The 15,850-nt window shown below is 33.0% G+C and overlaps 1 protein-coding gene across 1 annotated transcript in view; it reads left to right on the top strand.

The window, feature by feature from the left end:
* The window catches only part of LOC117114424 (GATA-binding factor 2-like), a 27,312-nt gene that overhangs the window by 3,420 nt on the left and 8,042 nt on the right, over positions 1-15,850 (top strand). The window contains exons 2-3 of the mRNA XM_033258086.1: positions 6,202-6,668; positions 11,138-11,720. Coding sequence (XP_033113977.1) covers positions 6,383-6,668; positions 11,138-11,720 — 869 coding nt within the window. The 5' untranslated portion in view covers positions 6,202-6,382. The remainder of the gene's footprint in view (positions 1-6,201; positions 6,669-11,137; positions 11,721-15,850) is intronic.

The raw sequence follows: 15,850 nt of genomic DNA, 5'->3' as shown, positions 1-15,850 counted from the left end.
TTACGTCTTACAAAGGAACACACAATGCACAGTGTAACAGCTCTAGTTGTTAATTATATCATATCATCAAATCTGACAGATCATTTACTCCACCTGGGACATGGATCATAATCAGGTCGCTCTAGCCCTCAATTGCAACTTACCCAAAGTATGTATCCAGGTCCATAGCTATAAGTGAATTTTCAATAGTTAACACAACATTATAATTGATATGCCTATGTGAAAATTATCACAATTTAATTCTACTGCTAAGATGATTCTAAAAAAAAAAAAAAAAAAAAAAAAAACAAACACCCAAGCATATACAATAAATGAATGAATATACAACCTCACCATCAATGATTTTAGAGACATAAAATGATTTCAACCAAAACTCCGCATGACAAAGAAATGAAACAGAATAGGCCTATCTATCTTAAAATTAGGACCGACTTTTATAGCAACATACATTAGGACCGAATTTTATAGCAACATACATCCTCAAAAACGTTGTACAATATCGCGGGGTGAACATGTGGCATACCGTACTCTACAGTAGTTACTTCCTCGATTCGTTTCTTAATTGGATAAGCCTATTATAATTTGTACAGATCTAGTTGTAGGCCTATTATAAATTCAAGTTCATTTAGACCTCTATATAGGCCTACAGTAAAATCATGATGTTGGTTATTCATTTCCATTTTCAGTCTAGGCATCAAACTTTAATCAGTTTGTTGATTTATTTATGGCCTATCACCTTCTCTCAATTTCTTACCATTGATGTTCTCTCGCGATTAAAAACAACTTCAGTTCCTAAACCTGGTAAAGACCAGTTTAAATTCTATTATGTGAGTGACGAGTCATTTTCAGTTGGATGGAGGGTTTATTGCATAGATTTGAGATTAGTGGCCACCTTCAAGAGTGAGGGTCGTTGATATCAGTGTTATAGCCGGTTAGGTTGACAAGGAACGCATTTAGTGGTCTACTTTAGATTGTGTTATATTAGCTGAGGTCGATTTTAGTTGGATCTTTTTTATTACACACCTTGATGGGGTCTTGGTTTTGTATGATTTGGTTGGTTGAACCGATTTGTTTGTCATGTTACTCTTGGAGCAGATTCTTTTTATTATAAGAGCTCGGCTGTAGATGGGAGAATGTTAAGTATATTCTGTGAAGTTAAGTAAATTTATATTGTAAAAAATAAACAAAAGTGGAGATACAGTCATTTTTGTCTGTGGATTAACACACCCAAAAAAATGTTTAGGCTGTAAATTTTATGTTTTAAATGTTGGTAACGTGTGTAGAGATAAAGTGCTGATCCATTTGTGAAAAGGTGAGTGAAACAAGTAAATTGAATTCGAATATATAGCATCCAGACATAAATTGCACAAAAAGACGCTGTCTAAAATGTTCGTAAATGGGCCTAACGATAAAACGGTGTGGATTATTTTCTAAAAAGTTGAGCATGTGTGCCTTAGTGTATTATTATTATTATTATTATTATTATTATTATTATTATTATTATTATTATTATTATTATTATTATTATTATTATCATCATCATCATTGCCTTCAACGTTAACCTCATCTATTATTACTTTGGGCCGATTATTATTATTATTATTATTATTATTATTATTATTGTAATAATTATTGTAAGAAAATGAAAAATGAAATTGTAGTTGAATCATAACTAATCAATGAAAGACGCCTTGTCAAAAGTAAAGACCACATTATCATTATCATCATTATGATTATGATAATAATAATTATTATAATTATTAGCATATTATTAATATTAATGTTATTATTATTATTATTATCATTATCATCATCATTGCCTTCAACGTTAACCTCATCTATTATTACTTTGGGCCGATTATTATTATTATTATTATTATTATTATTATTATTATTATTGTAATAATAATAATTATTATTATTTTCATCATCATCAATTTACAGTGGCTATTAACGTCTGAAAAATGAAATTATAGTTGAATCATAACTAACGAGCCTATCAATGAAAGACGCCTTGTCAAAAGTAAAGACCACATTATCATTATCATCATTATGATTATGATAATAATAATTATTATAATTATTAGCATATTATTAATATTAATGTTATTATTATTAATATTATTATTATTATTATTATTATTATTATCATTATCATCATCATTGCCTTCAACGTTAACCTCATCTATTATTACTTTGGGCCGATTATTATTATTATTATTATTATTATTATTATTATTATTATTATTGTAATAATAATAATAATTATTATTTTCATCATCATCAATTTACAGTGGCTATTAAAGTCTGTCTGGCGTATGCCTTTTTGGAAGTTAGAGATCAAATAAGAATATCTACTTTATAAATAGCCTACATAACTTTAAATACGGAACCGTATTAGACGCACCCATGTAAATCAGAGATCAATGTGATACGCCCTCATCACCGTATTCAAATTGAACGAAAAAAAAACTTGCCTCCAATCGGATTCGAATTCACCACAAGGCAGTAGCAGTTCAGTAAACTTTGACGTCTGCACAAAACAAGAGACTCAGGTTAGAATTTCAGTTCAGGTTACCTTTATTTATATTTATATTTTAATATTTTTTTTTTGTTTCCATTAAGAAACAAGTGGAACTTAAGGTATTTACAACCCATGCATTGGTTATATATGGGCCTTATAATAATTAACATTACATTTTAAATATTTCTGGTAGGGTATTTTTGGGGTAAAGATTTTGATGCTTATCAACTGATCAACCACGTAATTAGGTCTTTGCTTTTAAATATTATAATTCCGATATTTGTGAAAATCATACAGGTAACAAAAGAACTTAATAATTAATAACAGTACAATATATAGTTGTATTGTCTCAGAGAGTCAGTCATTGTACAGAAAATGAAATCGTTGTTGTATCTTCAGAAATCTTCTTTTATTGCATAGCGTTCAATAGGGCCTAGGTGTAATTAGTATACAATTATTTACAAAATAAATTCATGGATATGCTGTTCTATTTTGCAATCAGTGATGATCTAATTATAGTGAACAAGCATAATGAAAACAATAGTTTTCTGTTTCTACAATCACTCAATATAAAATACAAATTGTTCCTCTAGACGATAATAATTGTGACGATGGTAAATAAAACAGTTTTAATAGTGAATGGATACAAGAACCTGTAATATTATACTGAATTTGACTTTGATTCTGCCCTGGTCCGTAGAAAAAGAAAATAAATAAATAAATAAATAAAATAAATAAATAAATAATCGACGTTCCGGTAATTTCACACGACTACTAAGTACAGGTTTTTGTGCAGTTCAGTGTGTTTCATTCAGTTTACTTACTAAATTATAGTAAGAATTTTTTAAATATACAAATAAGGGTAAAACTTTACTGTAAATGCTTGGTTTTGTTTTTGTTATGCTTTTATCCGTTTGTTTTTTTTAACTGTCTTTTGCTTTCCGTTGTTTATATTTTATATTGTTAATGGGTGCACCGTCTAAGTGATGGGTGCCACTGATCTAAAAGTGAACCCAATAAATCGTATCGTATCGTATCACAGATAAGAATTGATCAGTGACTTTTCTTCAGATACATGATAAATAAGTGATAAATGATAAACAATGAGCAGTATTATGAGTTTACATTTTTCGACCAATCAATATCAATGACGAAATGTTGTAACCAAGGGACAATCAAATCACAGCTCAATTCAGATATACATTAATAGAAGTAGAAACTTAAAGCAAAATTGTCACGTAAGTCGTCGTATCGTTTGACGTTGAGTGGGCAATCGGACATCTATTATAAGGGAGGTAATATAAATATTCATTGATAATTCAGTCGGTTATTTCCAAGGCAGTAATAATTTGAACAAATGGTGCTCAATAAAGCAGATATATTAGGACCCAGAAAGTAACGTACAGTATTTGTAGGTAAGATATTTAAACTTTGTTATGTATACATAGGCATCGTGCTGGAGAAGGCAACAATTAGTATTATCCAGACACATTCTTACTACTTTTGGTCACCTTGATATTTTTGCAAGTATTGAACAAGACATGTGATTTCATTGCAAGGGCTAATAATTCCATTGAATATAAACATAAATGCATATTATCGTGTGGCCTTAGAAGGCGCGACCTAATAACTATCATTCATTAATAAGCACGGTATAGGTCTATGGTTTTTCGTTGTTCTGTCCTGAATGAACTACAGCCTACTGTTATAGTACAGGCCTACTAAAATCTCCAATCAAAGAAACAAGTGGATATACATGTGAGGCCTAGCAGCTCTAATTGAGTTAACGATTTATGTATATAGGCCTATAGACTATAGAATTGCATTCTTTCTTAAATTAATAAATAATATTTCGATTGACTGATTTGCCCAAAACATAGACTTAACACAGAAGAGGTAGTTTATTTATTTATTATTATTATTATTGAATAATAAAATTCTATCGCAGTATTTCAGTATTTATTAGAACACACATTCAGAACAATGGCACACACCTGTACGGTGGAGCGTCCATAATACAATACAATCAAGTAACAATTATACAAAGAACAAAAATTAAAGTGAAAAAAAACCAATTAAAACAACAACTGATTGGTGAGAGAAAGAAAAAATTACAGTATTAAACATTAGTAAAGTCAAAAAAAAAATATATAAGGGTAAAAATAGACAAATCATACCGGTACCGTATGTTTAATCATAACAATAATATATTATTGGATTATTAAAAGGCATACAGTGCTTACTTTTGATTATTAAAAAACCTAAAAAAATCATGTAGATTATGAACTTTAGATTGGGGTAAATTTTACATTATATAGTGAAATCATTCTAATTGTTTACTCTAAACAAATTTAATCCTGTATAACTTGTATCACTAAAGTGTGTTATAACATTAGATATTCGTGAATACAGATGCTATCAGCTTAGTATTATACAAAGCAAATGATATTGTTGATGGTGATCCGATATTCAGACGATCAATGATAAAATCTCTCGACAGATCGTCGGATAGATTCATTCTGTGTATACCTGCGTAACAGTTGACTTAAAAGTTTGTAAAACATGGTAAAAATTGAACCTGTGGTTCATGTTGAATAGAATATCTTAGGCCTATTATTTTTAAGTCATGCTTGTGTTTGTTCAATCAATTCACATTAAGTTCGCAATTGTTTTCAAGGTGTCACTTTTTACTCCAAGTTTGTTATTGAAGGACTAATATGTTACCCCTACCCATACTTTTGTAAAGCAAGGTCGAAACTAATGTTGGAGTTTTTAATTGAATTTTGTTCATGTGTCTTGAATTGAATTTCCCATTTATGTTTTATGGCTATTTTAACAAAATCAATAGAATTAAGTTGCAACAGACTGGTTGCACTTACAAGTTTCTATCGAAATACATGCACAAGTTGATGAAATTGATAAGTCAATCTTGAAAATGAAACTATTTTATTAACTTTCTCTTTACATCTTAATTACTTTCTTCAAGTTTACAGATCTGTAGTTATTTTCAAATTACAAGTTTTTAACGATTTATCAACGAAAATGATCTTAGAACACATGAAAAAAAGCTGCACTTAGGGCCTATTATTTCAAGGGCAAACGGTTTGAGACTGCATCACAAATTTATCAGATAACAAAATCTTTAAGCTGCAGAATAATATCAAGATAATAAAATGTTTAATTGATTTGGTTGTATTTTTTTTTGTATAGAGCTAGAATTCAATGGCTCCGCCCCTTTAGGTGGTAGGGAATATTAAAAACCTCCCAATTGGCTATTTCGAACACTACGTTACTATAACAAACTCATTGTCATGACATACTGAGTTGAATTGGCAATGATAATATTCGACACCGTAGTAGATAAACTAGGATTATATCAATAAGAGATAATTTTTTTTACGATTTTGAGTGTACATTTTAGATGGCGTAATCAAAACAATGTAATTACGTCAGGTTTTGTTTCCCGGGTGACCGCGGATGACACACCATGCTCTAGCTTTCTTCGGATTGTTAAGGGGCTAACTTGTCCGATCCTTAATTCATTTAACCCGATAAGCAATCCCTAATTTTCCTGAATTAGTTTACCAATTAGTTATCAATGGTAGGAAGCAAACATAAATAGTGAATATTACATTTACAAAAATACATCCTAAATAATATTTTTTTCTTTTTTGCAGTTGCACTTTTTATTTGAAGAGACAAGCCTCAAATTGAGCCTGTGATCGGAAGATCAATTTAACTCTACTCAATTAATAAACGCGTGGATACCCCCAGACCCACGTGAAAAGACGTACACACACCTGACGTGTTAGTAACCACTATCTCTGTCAGGCGAAGGTGACTATATTACTAAGAATTATGGATATGTCACATTCTCCTTCAATGTCGGAGCCCACCCGTTGGATGCTGGTGAACGGACAACCTCACGACACGCACGCGCCCCACGCACCCAGTGGGCCTTCAGTCGATAGAATGCATGTACCTTCGGGCTTAAATTTCGTAGAGCCTTCATCGCAAATTTTGCAGACCGAAGAAGTAGACGTCTTCTTTCCGACGTTTGATGGATCAGGAAACCATATGAACCACGCAGGCTACTATACCAACTCTGCAGCCAGGGCAATGCACAGCTATAGATCATCGTCAAGTAAGTTACGGCGGTATATAGGCCTACCAGTGGATAGCCTAATTATTGAATTTAGGCACATAGCTATCTTTAATTTTATTTTTAATTTAAGCCTTTTATTACCTTCCTATTGATTTTAGCTTAAGGGTATATTTAGGATAAAACGTTTTGTTGTATGTAACTCGGTGCTGAATTTTACATAGTTATGCCATTATTCATGCCGTGCCCAGAAAAAAGTTCAAAAAATAAAAGTTTATTAGCAAATATTCTTGAGTGTGCTTGGGACTTAGAAATTAAGAAATTAAGTTCTTGCTGATTATACCGTATGTTGTATTTATTGTCAATGACGTGTATACTCGGTCATTTAGTTGTAGTATGCCTGTCACTATTTTACTGATAACTTTGTCAATTCTTCTGCTTCAAATGAACATAAAACATTAAGAAAAACCAAGTGAACATAACATTGTAGGTCAGTGTCTACAGACGGCTTTTATGTTATATAGTCAATTCATTTCTCTCTCCGTATTAGAGGTATTTAAAGTTTTGGTGTAAAAAATAGATAGGGGCCTATGTACGCATGTCCTCTAACATACATTCCAAACAACATCCCTCTCTATTATGCTGTTAATTCCTGTTCTGTCGCCACAAATAATATTAAAATATTTCTTATTCATAACTTTCTAACTCAATAATGTTATGATAAGGTGTCAGTGGTTTGGTAACTTGGACATGCTACCAGAATTCCCGACATTAGTTATTGAACCTGCCGTCTTCCTTTAAGTTTGTTGTACAGTAGCCAACAAATACAATGTTGTTTGTAATGATTATTGGGTAGATTATTATTGAGTACTGTAGCGAATAAATTATTATGGAAATTCAGTAGAAACACAGTCAAGGTAGACTTTGATTGATATAATACTTAGTCGGGCTATACCGGTACACATATATCGACGAATAAAGAGGATAAAAAACGCTATTATCGAGAAAGTTGGACAAACGATTAGTCTTCCCGATTCTGCCTTAAAATGGAAAAGAGGAAAAATAATAAAATTTTTAAAAGACAAGTAGGGCATATCAAAGAATTATTATTATTATTATTATTATGTAGTGTTACAGTTTTCAGTAGATTTTAATTACTGATATTAATATAATTAATTTGTTATTTGAAAATAGGCCTATATTAATTTTATTAGGCTAATTTATTTTAGTTTTATATAATATATCAGTTCTAAGGAAATAAATATAACTAGTTATATGTATTTCATGACAGGTAGTTCAGAAAACTTTGATATCAAATTATGTACAGTTAATTTCTATGCCCCTTTTGAAAGCTCTCCATTCAGCACAATTCATTTTAGCAAAATAATTAACATGATAAAATCAATTCAAACGAACCTTTCCTTATAGAACGGGTGCAATTGTGATAAAAAAATATTTCCTTTGGTGTATGTTGCGTTGCTTTTCATTTTGATATCATCGCATACTAAACTATTTATTACTAATCTTCTATTAACTTCGGTCGGAAACTGAGATGATGTTTCTTTAGAGATGGCTAAGGTATAATGACCGCGCGGGGGCGCTGTGATAAATCCTGGCTATTATTAAAATCTACTAAAAATTAATAATTTCTTACCATTTGCATTGCGTGCTAATGTTTCAATTTTTAAAATGAAAAAAAAAAGTAAGTTTATGCTAAATGTGGCTGAAAGTATACATGTAGTAAATAAACAGTTGCTTTACTAGTTAAAACAATGCTACGATCAGAATTTGAATTTCATTATCTTATGAATTCCTATTTATCGGTATTTGATTAAATGGTTACATTTAGATTGTTCAGTATTCATAAGATTATTCACGAAATTATTCGAAAGGTTATGAACAGAATATGCATATGGTTCGTCTTAACGCCACTAAAAGTTGTAATGCAACTGCATAATTAACGTATGCTACTCGTTGTTATAATTCAACAGGTCATCAAAAACTTGCTAAAATTACCTCAGTACCTTTGGTAGAAAACCATGTTTTACATGCCTAATAATATTTAGTGGAAGCGGTTGGCACTTAACATTAATGACGGGAGGAGGAGGAATTCGCAACCCTTGCTCGTGCCCCTGTAGTATAAGTGAATACTTAGAAATGTTCGAGCGATGATTTATGTCATAAACCAAACAATGTAGTACCGTACTCACTCCATATAGACATCGTTTCAATGACTAGGGTAATGATATGGAGAGCGCCCTGAGCACTATACCGACATGTTTATCATTCTTCTTCTTCTTCTTCTTATTATTATTATTATTATTATTATTATTTTTGTATTATTATTATTATTATTATTATTATTATTATTATTATTATTATGATAATAATGATAATTACTATTATTACCATTACTACTAACATTATTCGTTAGCATGCCATTGCCAGTCGACCAACCTACAGGCGGGACATCTTTCTCTCTAAGTAGGTCTACCTTCTAGTTTGGATAGCTGTGTTAGTCTAACTATAGGCATAGGCCTTCAGCAATAAAATTGAGGTAGACTGCATTGTGAAAATCACAGTGAACTACTTCAGTCAGACTGTCGAATTATGACCGTCGCCTGAAAAAGTTATGCGTGCTCAAAAGTTCGTGTTTTTAGTGTGTTAGTACTGTATGTTACATATTGAGAAATACAAGGCTACCCAAACTAATCGACACAGGTTTTCAATTTATTCCTACATGTATCGTGATGTGTATAAGAGACAGCAATAGTACCGGTACATAGACTGTGGCATTGTGGCGTAAATCGTAGGCCTATGCTATATAGCCGTAAATAGGCCTATATATGTATAGGAAAGATGGAAGCAAATGTGTGTATGGGGCACTTTAGAATATGGAAACATTATGAATTATGAGCAGGTGCTGCAATTGTTTGACATTAAGCACTTTTAAAAACTACGGATAATAAATGAGTTACGGTATGTATTTATGTTAGGCTAAATCACGCAATGCCGAAATCATGATACAACAAAATATTGATACTATAATAATAAAGCAGTAGGCTTTAATTAAGCATTCTATTCAAATGATTGATGATATAAATAACAATTATAAAATTAAACCAAAGTAAATAAGTAAGAGAAACCATAAAGTATAGGAGAACAATGCCTGTCAAAATAACAAAGACATTACGGTACAGTTGGAAATTGAAGAGGTTGTATTTACGGATTTTTTTTGTTGTTGTTAAACAGATAATTCACTTTAGAGGAAAACATATATTATTACTATCAATTTTAGAGTATCCGTTAGAATAACAAGGAGCCTAGACGTATTACAACAAAATTTATGTAGGTTTGAACAGGCTAGACATACAGTAACACCTGTTTTAGCATAATGTTAGGTAAACAATACGCTTTATAAGATGTGGTCTTCAGCTGGTAAAAAGTATCCCATAGGCCTAATTAATGTTTTTGACAAATGCACTTTAGTATTAAGATATGATTAAAAACCTAGTATGTGTATATATGTGTAACTACCATAAAATGACAGTTACCGGTACTGTGCTTAAATTACGTCTTTCAATAGTAAAGCTCCAATTTCATAATAAAATTATCTTAAAATTTAAAAATGCGTATTAAAATCTGTTTAATTTGCCTACACTGAAACAAATCACACACCAAGTTTCAGTGATTGTTTTAGTTTATTTAAAAAAATTAAAATGTAGTACTGTTTTCGGTTAGTGAATTAAAGTAGGAGGGGCCCTTATAGCTAAAACTGAGTTATAAATGTCAGTTCTAGGCTATGGTATATAAAAATTACCAGCAGTACAGGATTCTGTAATCATCAAACACCAGTAGAAGACTTGTAACTTTCGTTCCTGATTTATTTGACTACGTTTACTTATATGCCTAGTAATTAGGAGATATTGTTTACTACATTAAAATTCAAATAGGCCTATGCCTAAATATTCGATGTTTCATTTTATTCTACCACTAAAATATTTTATGTATTCATATAGGTATTTGTTCAGGCAATTTTTTCATTAGAGGTGCCTAGTTATAACATATAATAAAAGTTATTACAGTAGGCTATTTTGTATTTTGTATAAAAATAATATAGGCCTATTTATTAGTTTCTTCATCTAAGCCTATCATTTTTGCTATGTATTTAAAAATTCTCGAGTCTGTATTTTACGATAGCCAGCATGTTTCCTTAAAGATAATTTGATTCCCTTGTCCTTTTTGTTCGTTTTCCACATCAAAAGTATCGAAATCGGACGTTCATTATTGCGCGAGCTAGTTGCTTTAGCTGTCAAGCTCTGCGACGTGAACTTATAGGAAGTTTGGAAGTCCCCTTCCTGTGTTCTACAGCGGCCGTATAAATAGCACAGACAATCTTAAGTGGCTTATTTAGTAGAAGCTTGGCCTCAGTGCGCCCACACGTCCGCTGATTTATTAGATCTAGCCTGTATGCTAACCGTGTGTTCACTTGTATGATTTCTTGTTTTCAGTGCGTGTTTCAGGAAGCCAAGTCTGCAGGCCTCCACATTTTCACGCTGCACCAATTCAGTGGTTAGAAAGCAGCAAGTCACTGCACTCAGTACAGAGCTCGGCTCACAGTGCATGGTGTTCAAGTCCATTCAGTAAACCAGCACATCACCCAAGACCTGCATGCTCCTACCAGCCATCTACCATTTCGTCTAGCAACCACTCAAGCGGTCATCATCCATTCAACTTTCCACCAACACCACCAAAAGAAAATACCCCCGACCCCCTTGTCGGCACAACGGCAGTGACGACCCCAACTTCTGATTATAATTCATCGTCTGACGAGAAGTTGGTGTGCTCAAAGTCGATCACTGGAAACTCTGCGATGAATATGTCCATATCAGGCGCGGAAAGTCCCTACAGCCAGGCTCATCCTTTGGCATCTTACCCCTCGTGCCCTACGTACGTCCCTACCACGGACTTCGCCTGTAGTGGAACTACCCTAGGATTTCATCCTAGCGTATTCTCAAACAGGGCTAGTTTGACTACTTCCACAAGACCACGTACAAAGAGCCGTTCAAGCTCAGGTAAGTCATACGGAATTTTGTAAGAAATTTGTTTTAGAAATACAATGATAATATATCATATTCTTTAAACAATCACCTATTCGTAGTTGATATGAGTATCAATTATTAATTACAATAGTATAGGACAGACTCATCTCATACTATTACTACTACTACTACTACTACTACTACTACTACTACTACTACTACTAATACTACTGCTACTACTGCTGCTGCTGCTACTGCTGCTGCTGCTGCTGCTGCTGCTGCTGCTGCTGCTGCTGCTACTACTACTACTACTACTACTACTACTACTACTACTGAAACAACCAAACATACTACTACTACTACTACTACTACTACTACTACTACTACTACTACTACTACTACTACTACTACTACTACTACTACTACTACTACTACTACTACTACTACTACTATATAGGTCTACAGTATATCAAATCTATACGCACAGTATAAAAAATATAGGCATGGTGACAAGATAAAATCAAAGTCAAACAGGTTGTAATCTGCCTCAGTGAGATTTATTTGTATATATAGTAAATTAGTCGGCATCCCTGGTTATGATAATCTCTTTAGAGTTATGGCTTAACTCCAATTATCAGCTCAATGGAGAATGCTGTATCTTTAGTTAACAGTGCAGTTTATTTATTCAGGTAAATTAATAATTATGGTCGTATGGTGTACGCATGTTCCGGGTATAATACTACAACCATGTTTACCGTAGCGTTAAATTGTGATAATTTCAAACCAATTGCAATTATCTAAATCATTAATGATAAACATGAAGCACCGGGGATCTATTATCATGTCCAGTCTGCAATACTCATGGGATATAAAACATCGCGTGATCTTGTGTTTTGTGATGTTATCTACGAAAGTTAAATCCCCATTTAGGGTCAATGATTTATTACCGTTGTGTATATTTCGTCTTTTAAAAATAATATTGTGAAATTATACATTTTTATATGTCAAAATATTTTTTTGTACACGTATATAGCTTTATATGTGTTTACTATTTTCTAAATAAATAAATAAATTCAAAGTAGGCCTATTAATAAATAAATAAATAACGATGATGTATTTAGTACCTTCTTGTGCCTACATTTTGTAGGCCAATTGAGCTTTTAATAATACAGTATGTCATTAGGTTTGTACTCTTTACCGTCGATCAAACACTGGTACATTCAGCTTTATAAAACTATGTTAAACCACAAACATAAAAAGTATTTTTGTTTCATACCTTCGTCTTCGTGGTTGAACACAGAAAAATAGCTCTAAATATCTGATCAAGTGTGCTTGACCTGACTGTCTAAAAATGATATATCTCAAGCTATATTTAAATATACGTCTAATAGGCCTATTTGGTCGATGCCCTAAGTGCATTGACATCTAAATATCCCGTTTTCACGACACTTCCCCGAGACTTTTGTGTTTGAAAATTGCGATCATCGCTGTGTCAAAAGAGCAAAGCCCGAGGATATTGTATATTCCACACAGCTGCATCCGTGTTCTTTCCGGGTCGGACCCAGGCTGTTCACTCCCAAAGAACATAAAAAGACACGCAACTTCGCTACAGGAACCCCTCAGTCCTTGATGTGTTCTTCTGTATACGTGATCATTTGTACTGTATCATTTTCCACATAGATATGAGGCCTTATGTACATGTTTTATTATTTTGGAACTTGTGTTTCAGGCTTGCATTGAGACTTGTCTCATGTTGGAGCGTTGCTTTTATTCTATACCACCATTTCAAGGGTGTATCCGGGATTTTTCTGGGTGGGTCGTGATCATAATTTTTTGGAAGTTTTCACAATGAAATAACAGCAACATGTGATTAAAATGTCAATACAAAAACGTCACGCAATTGGCAAGGTCTTTGGACTCATTGCTGGTACCTCGTAAATACTTTTTCATTTATGTCATTGTGAAAAGGCACAAAATGTGTAAAATCAAATAATGCCTATAGTGTTCAAAATACGTAAATCTCATAGGCCTATATAAACAATTATAGCGATTGTGACTATAGGTCGAGTAAGGTACTCATACAGTAAGACCACGGAGGTCTGTCAACATCAAATTTTTGAGCTGAAGTTCAACGGAGAGCAATAGTTTCGTAACTCGTTGAATAATATGTTAGCACCACGGTCCAGGGTACTGGTAACCGTGGGATAAACCTAAGTATGCACAAGCTATCAAGACAGGCTAGATGAGAATTTAACTCCGAGTTGCACCGATTGTATCCAAACATAGGGAAATGTTGGCTAAACACTCCGTGAACATGAAGAGTGCACTGTGGGCTGATCTGCAAATGATCCAGAGCATTTGGTCTCGATCAAAATACCAGAGACGGACCGACGACACATGTCGATTTGGGTGTCATCAATACAGGTTAATATCTTACGAGATCACAAACAAGATTTTCTTTAACAACTTAGCATTAAACTTTAATAAAATAATACACGCCTTTGGAATTCGGTATTCGTAAGACAGAAACGTGATAGTGAGCATAACAATGTTCATGCTTAAAAAAAGATGTAGGCCTATAACCTAATGTGATCCACTGAAAAACAGGGGCTGAGACTTGCACGGAGTTTTTCATAATCAATATCGCACAGGTTTGACAGTTCCAGCCGTCAATCACTATAGGGGGAAACGCTTTATAAGACACATCTTCTGAATAATTTTTAGAGCGAACAACCGCTAAATGTAAACAAGTTTACTTATGTCTAGACTGCATCGTCCCATATGCATTTCGAAAACACTCGTAATATTAAAGGCAAATCAAGAATGATAAAGATATATAGTAATTGAGATTTATTATTGGCGACACAGAATCAACAATTAATTATCATAAAAACACGCATCACTAATATTCCTTACGTGAACGTTTTATATAAATCTCAATAAATTTACAGAGACTGTAATGTACTTTTTTCAGAATTAGGCATTCGTGAAAGCGTATTATTTTTATATAGTTCATTAGCCTAGCTATAAAATTACCAATTAACAACACAGTATCATGTATCACGATAGGGCTACAGTAATTCATTTTAAAAATTAAAATCAAATAGGATAAAATTTATTGTCGTAATAACTAAGAGGCCACATGACATTCGGTTGCTTTATGTGCTGATCGTGAAAATTGATACAATTCTGATAAATTATTGGAAAATCATTATCATTATCTTCATCACCACCATCATCTTCAACAATATTATCATTACCATCGTCATCGTCATCTTCATTAGCATCTTCTTCTGCTTCATCATCACTACCAACACTACCATCATTATCATCATCATGAACTGCATAATCATCTTCATAACCACAATCACCACCATCATCACCACCATCAGTTGTGGATAAAGGGGGTTCAGGGCGTTCGGACTCCCCCCCCCACCCTCCGTGAAGAAACGTGACAAAATACTACTGGGTACTGGCTTACAAAATGCATGCTTACCTACCTAGGCATAAGTTGGCAGATCTGACAAACAAGGTTAAGCCCAACTAGTCTTCAATTAAATAAAATATATAAACACTGTTTTTGATTCGACGTTATAATTTATGTACGAAAGTGCTTTCTACAGGCCTATCGGCTCATCAATCCGAAAAAAGACTGCGTATCCAACTACTCAATATTGTTGGAATATAATAATAATATTGCCCATGTCTTTGATTTGTTTTCTCTATGTATAGGTCTAAGAATGAGATAAACTTAACTGACCTTTTTCAAGAGGGGGAAAATCTTGAAATTTGAAGAACTTAAAGGTCCTTAAAAGGCACCTCAGAAATCGGGAAAGCTCATTTCCGGCCATCTGGGAATCAAAATTTTCCCGGGAGAGGACCCACGTACCCCCCTTTCAATTTGAGTTTTTTGGAAATATTTTGAACCCCCTCTTTTAAATACTGGATCCGCCCCTGACCATTAGGCCTATCACCATCATTATCTTCATCACCAACACCACTATCATCATCTTCATCACCACCACCACTATAATCATGATCGTCATTATTGTTATGGTTGACGTGTTTCCGAACATATAATATAGACCTATAATTTATTGCTATGAACCTTTCACACCTCGTGTGCCAATGGCATGTAAAATAAATAAATAAATAAATATATATATATATATATATATATAT

Source organism: Anneissia japonica, unplaced genomic scaffold, assembly GCF_011630105.1.
Source record: "Anneissia japonica isolate Jap-2015-1 unplaced genomic scaffold, ASM1163010v1 scaffold3845_len455572_cov173, whole genome shotgun sequence".
Lineage (NCBI taxonomy): Eukaryota > Metazoa > Echinodermata > Crinoidea > Comatulida > Comatulidae > Anneissia > Anneissia japonica.
Note: the sequence above shows the minus strand (reverse complement) of the source record. Positions and strands in the feature narration are given on the sequence as shown.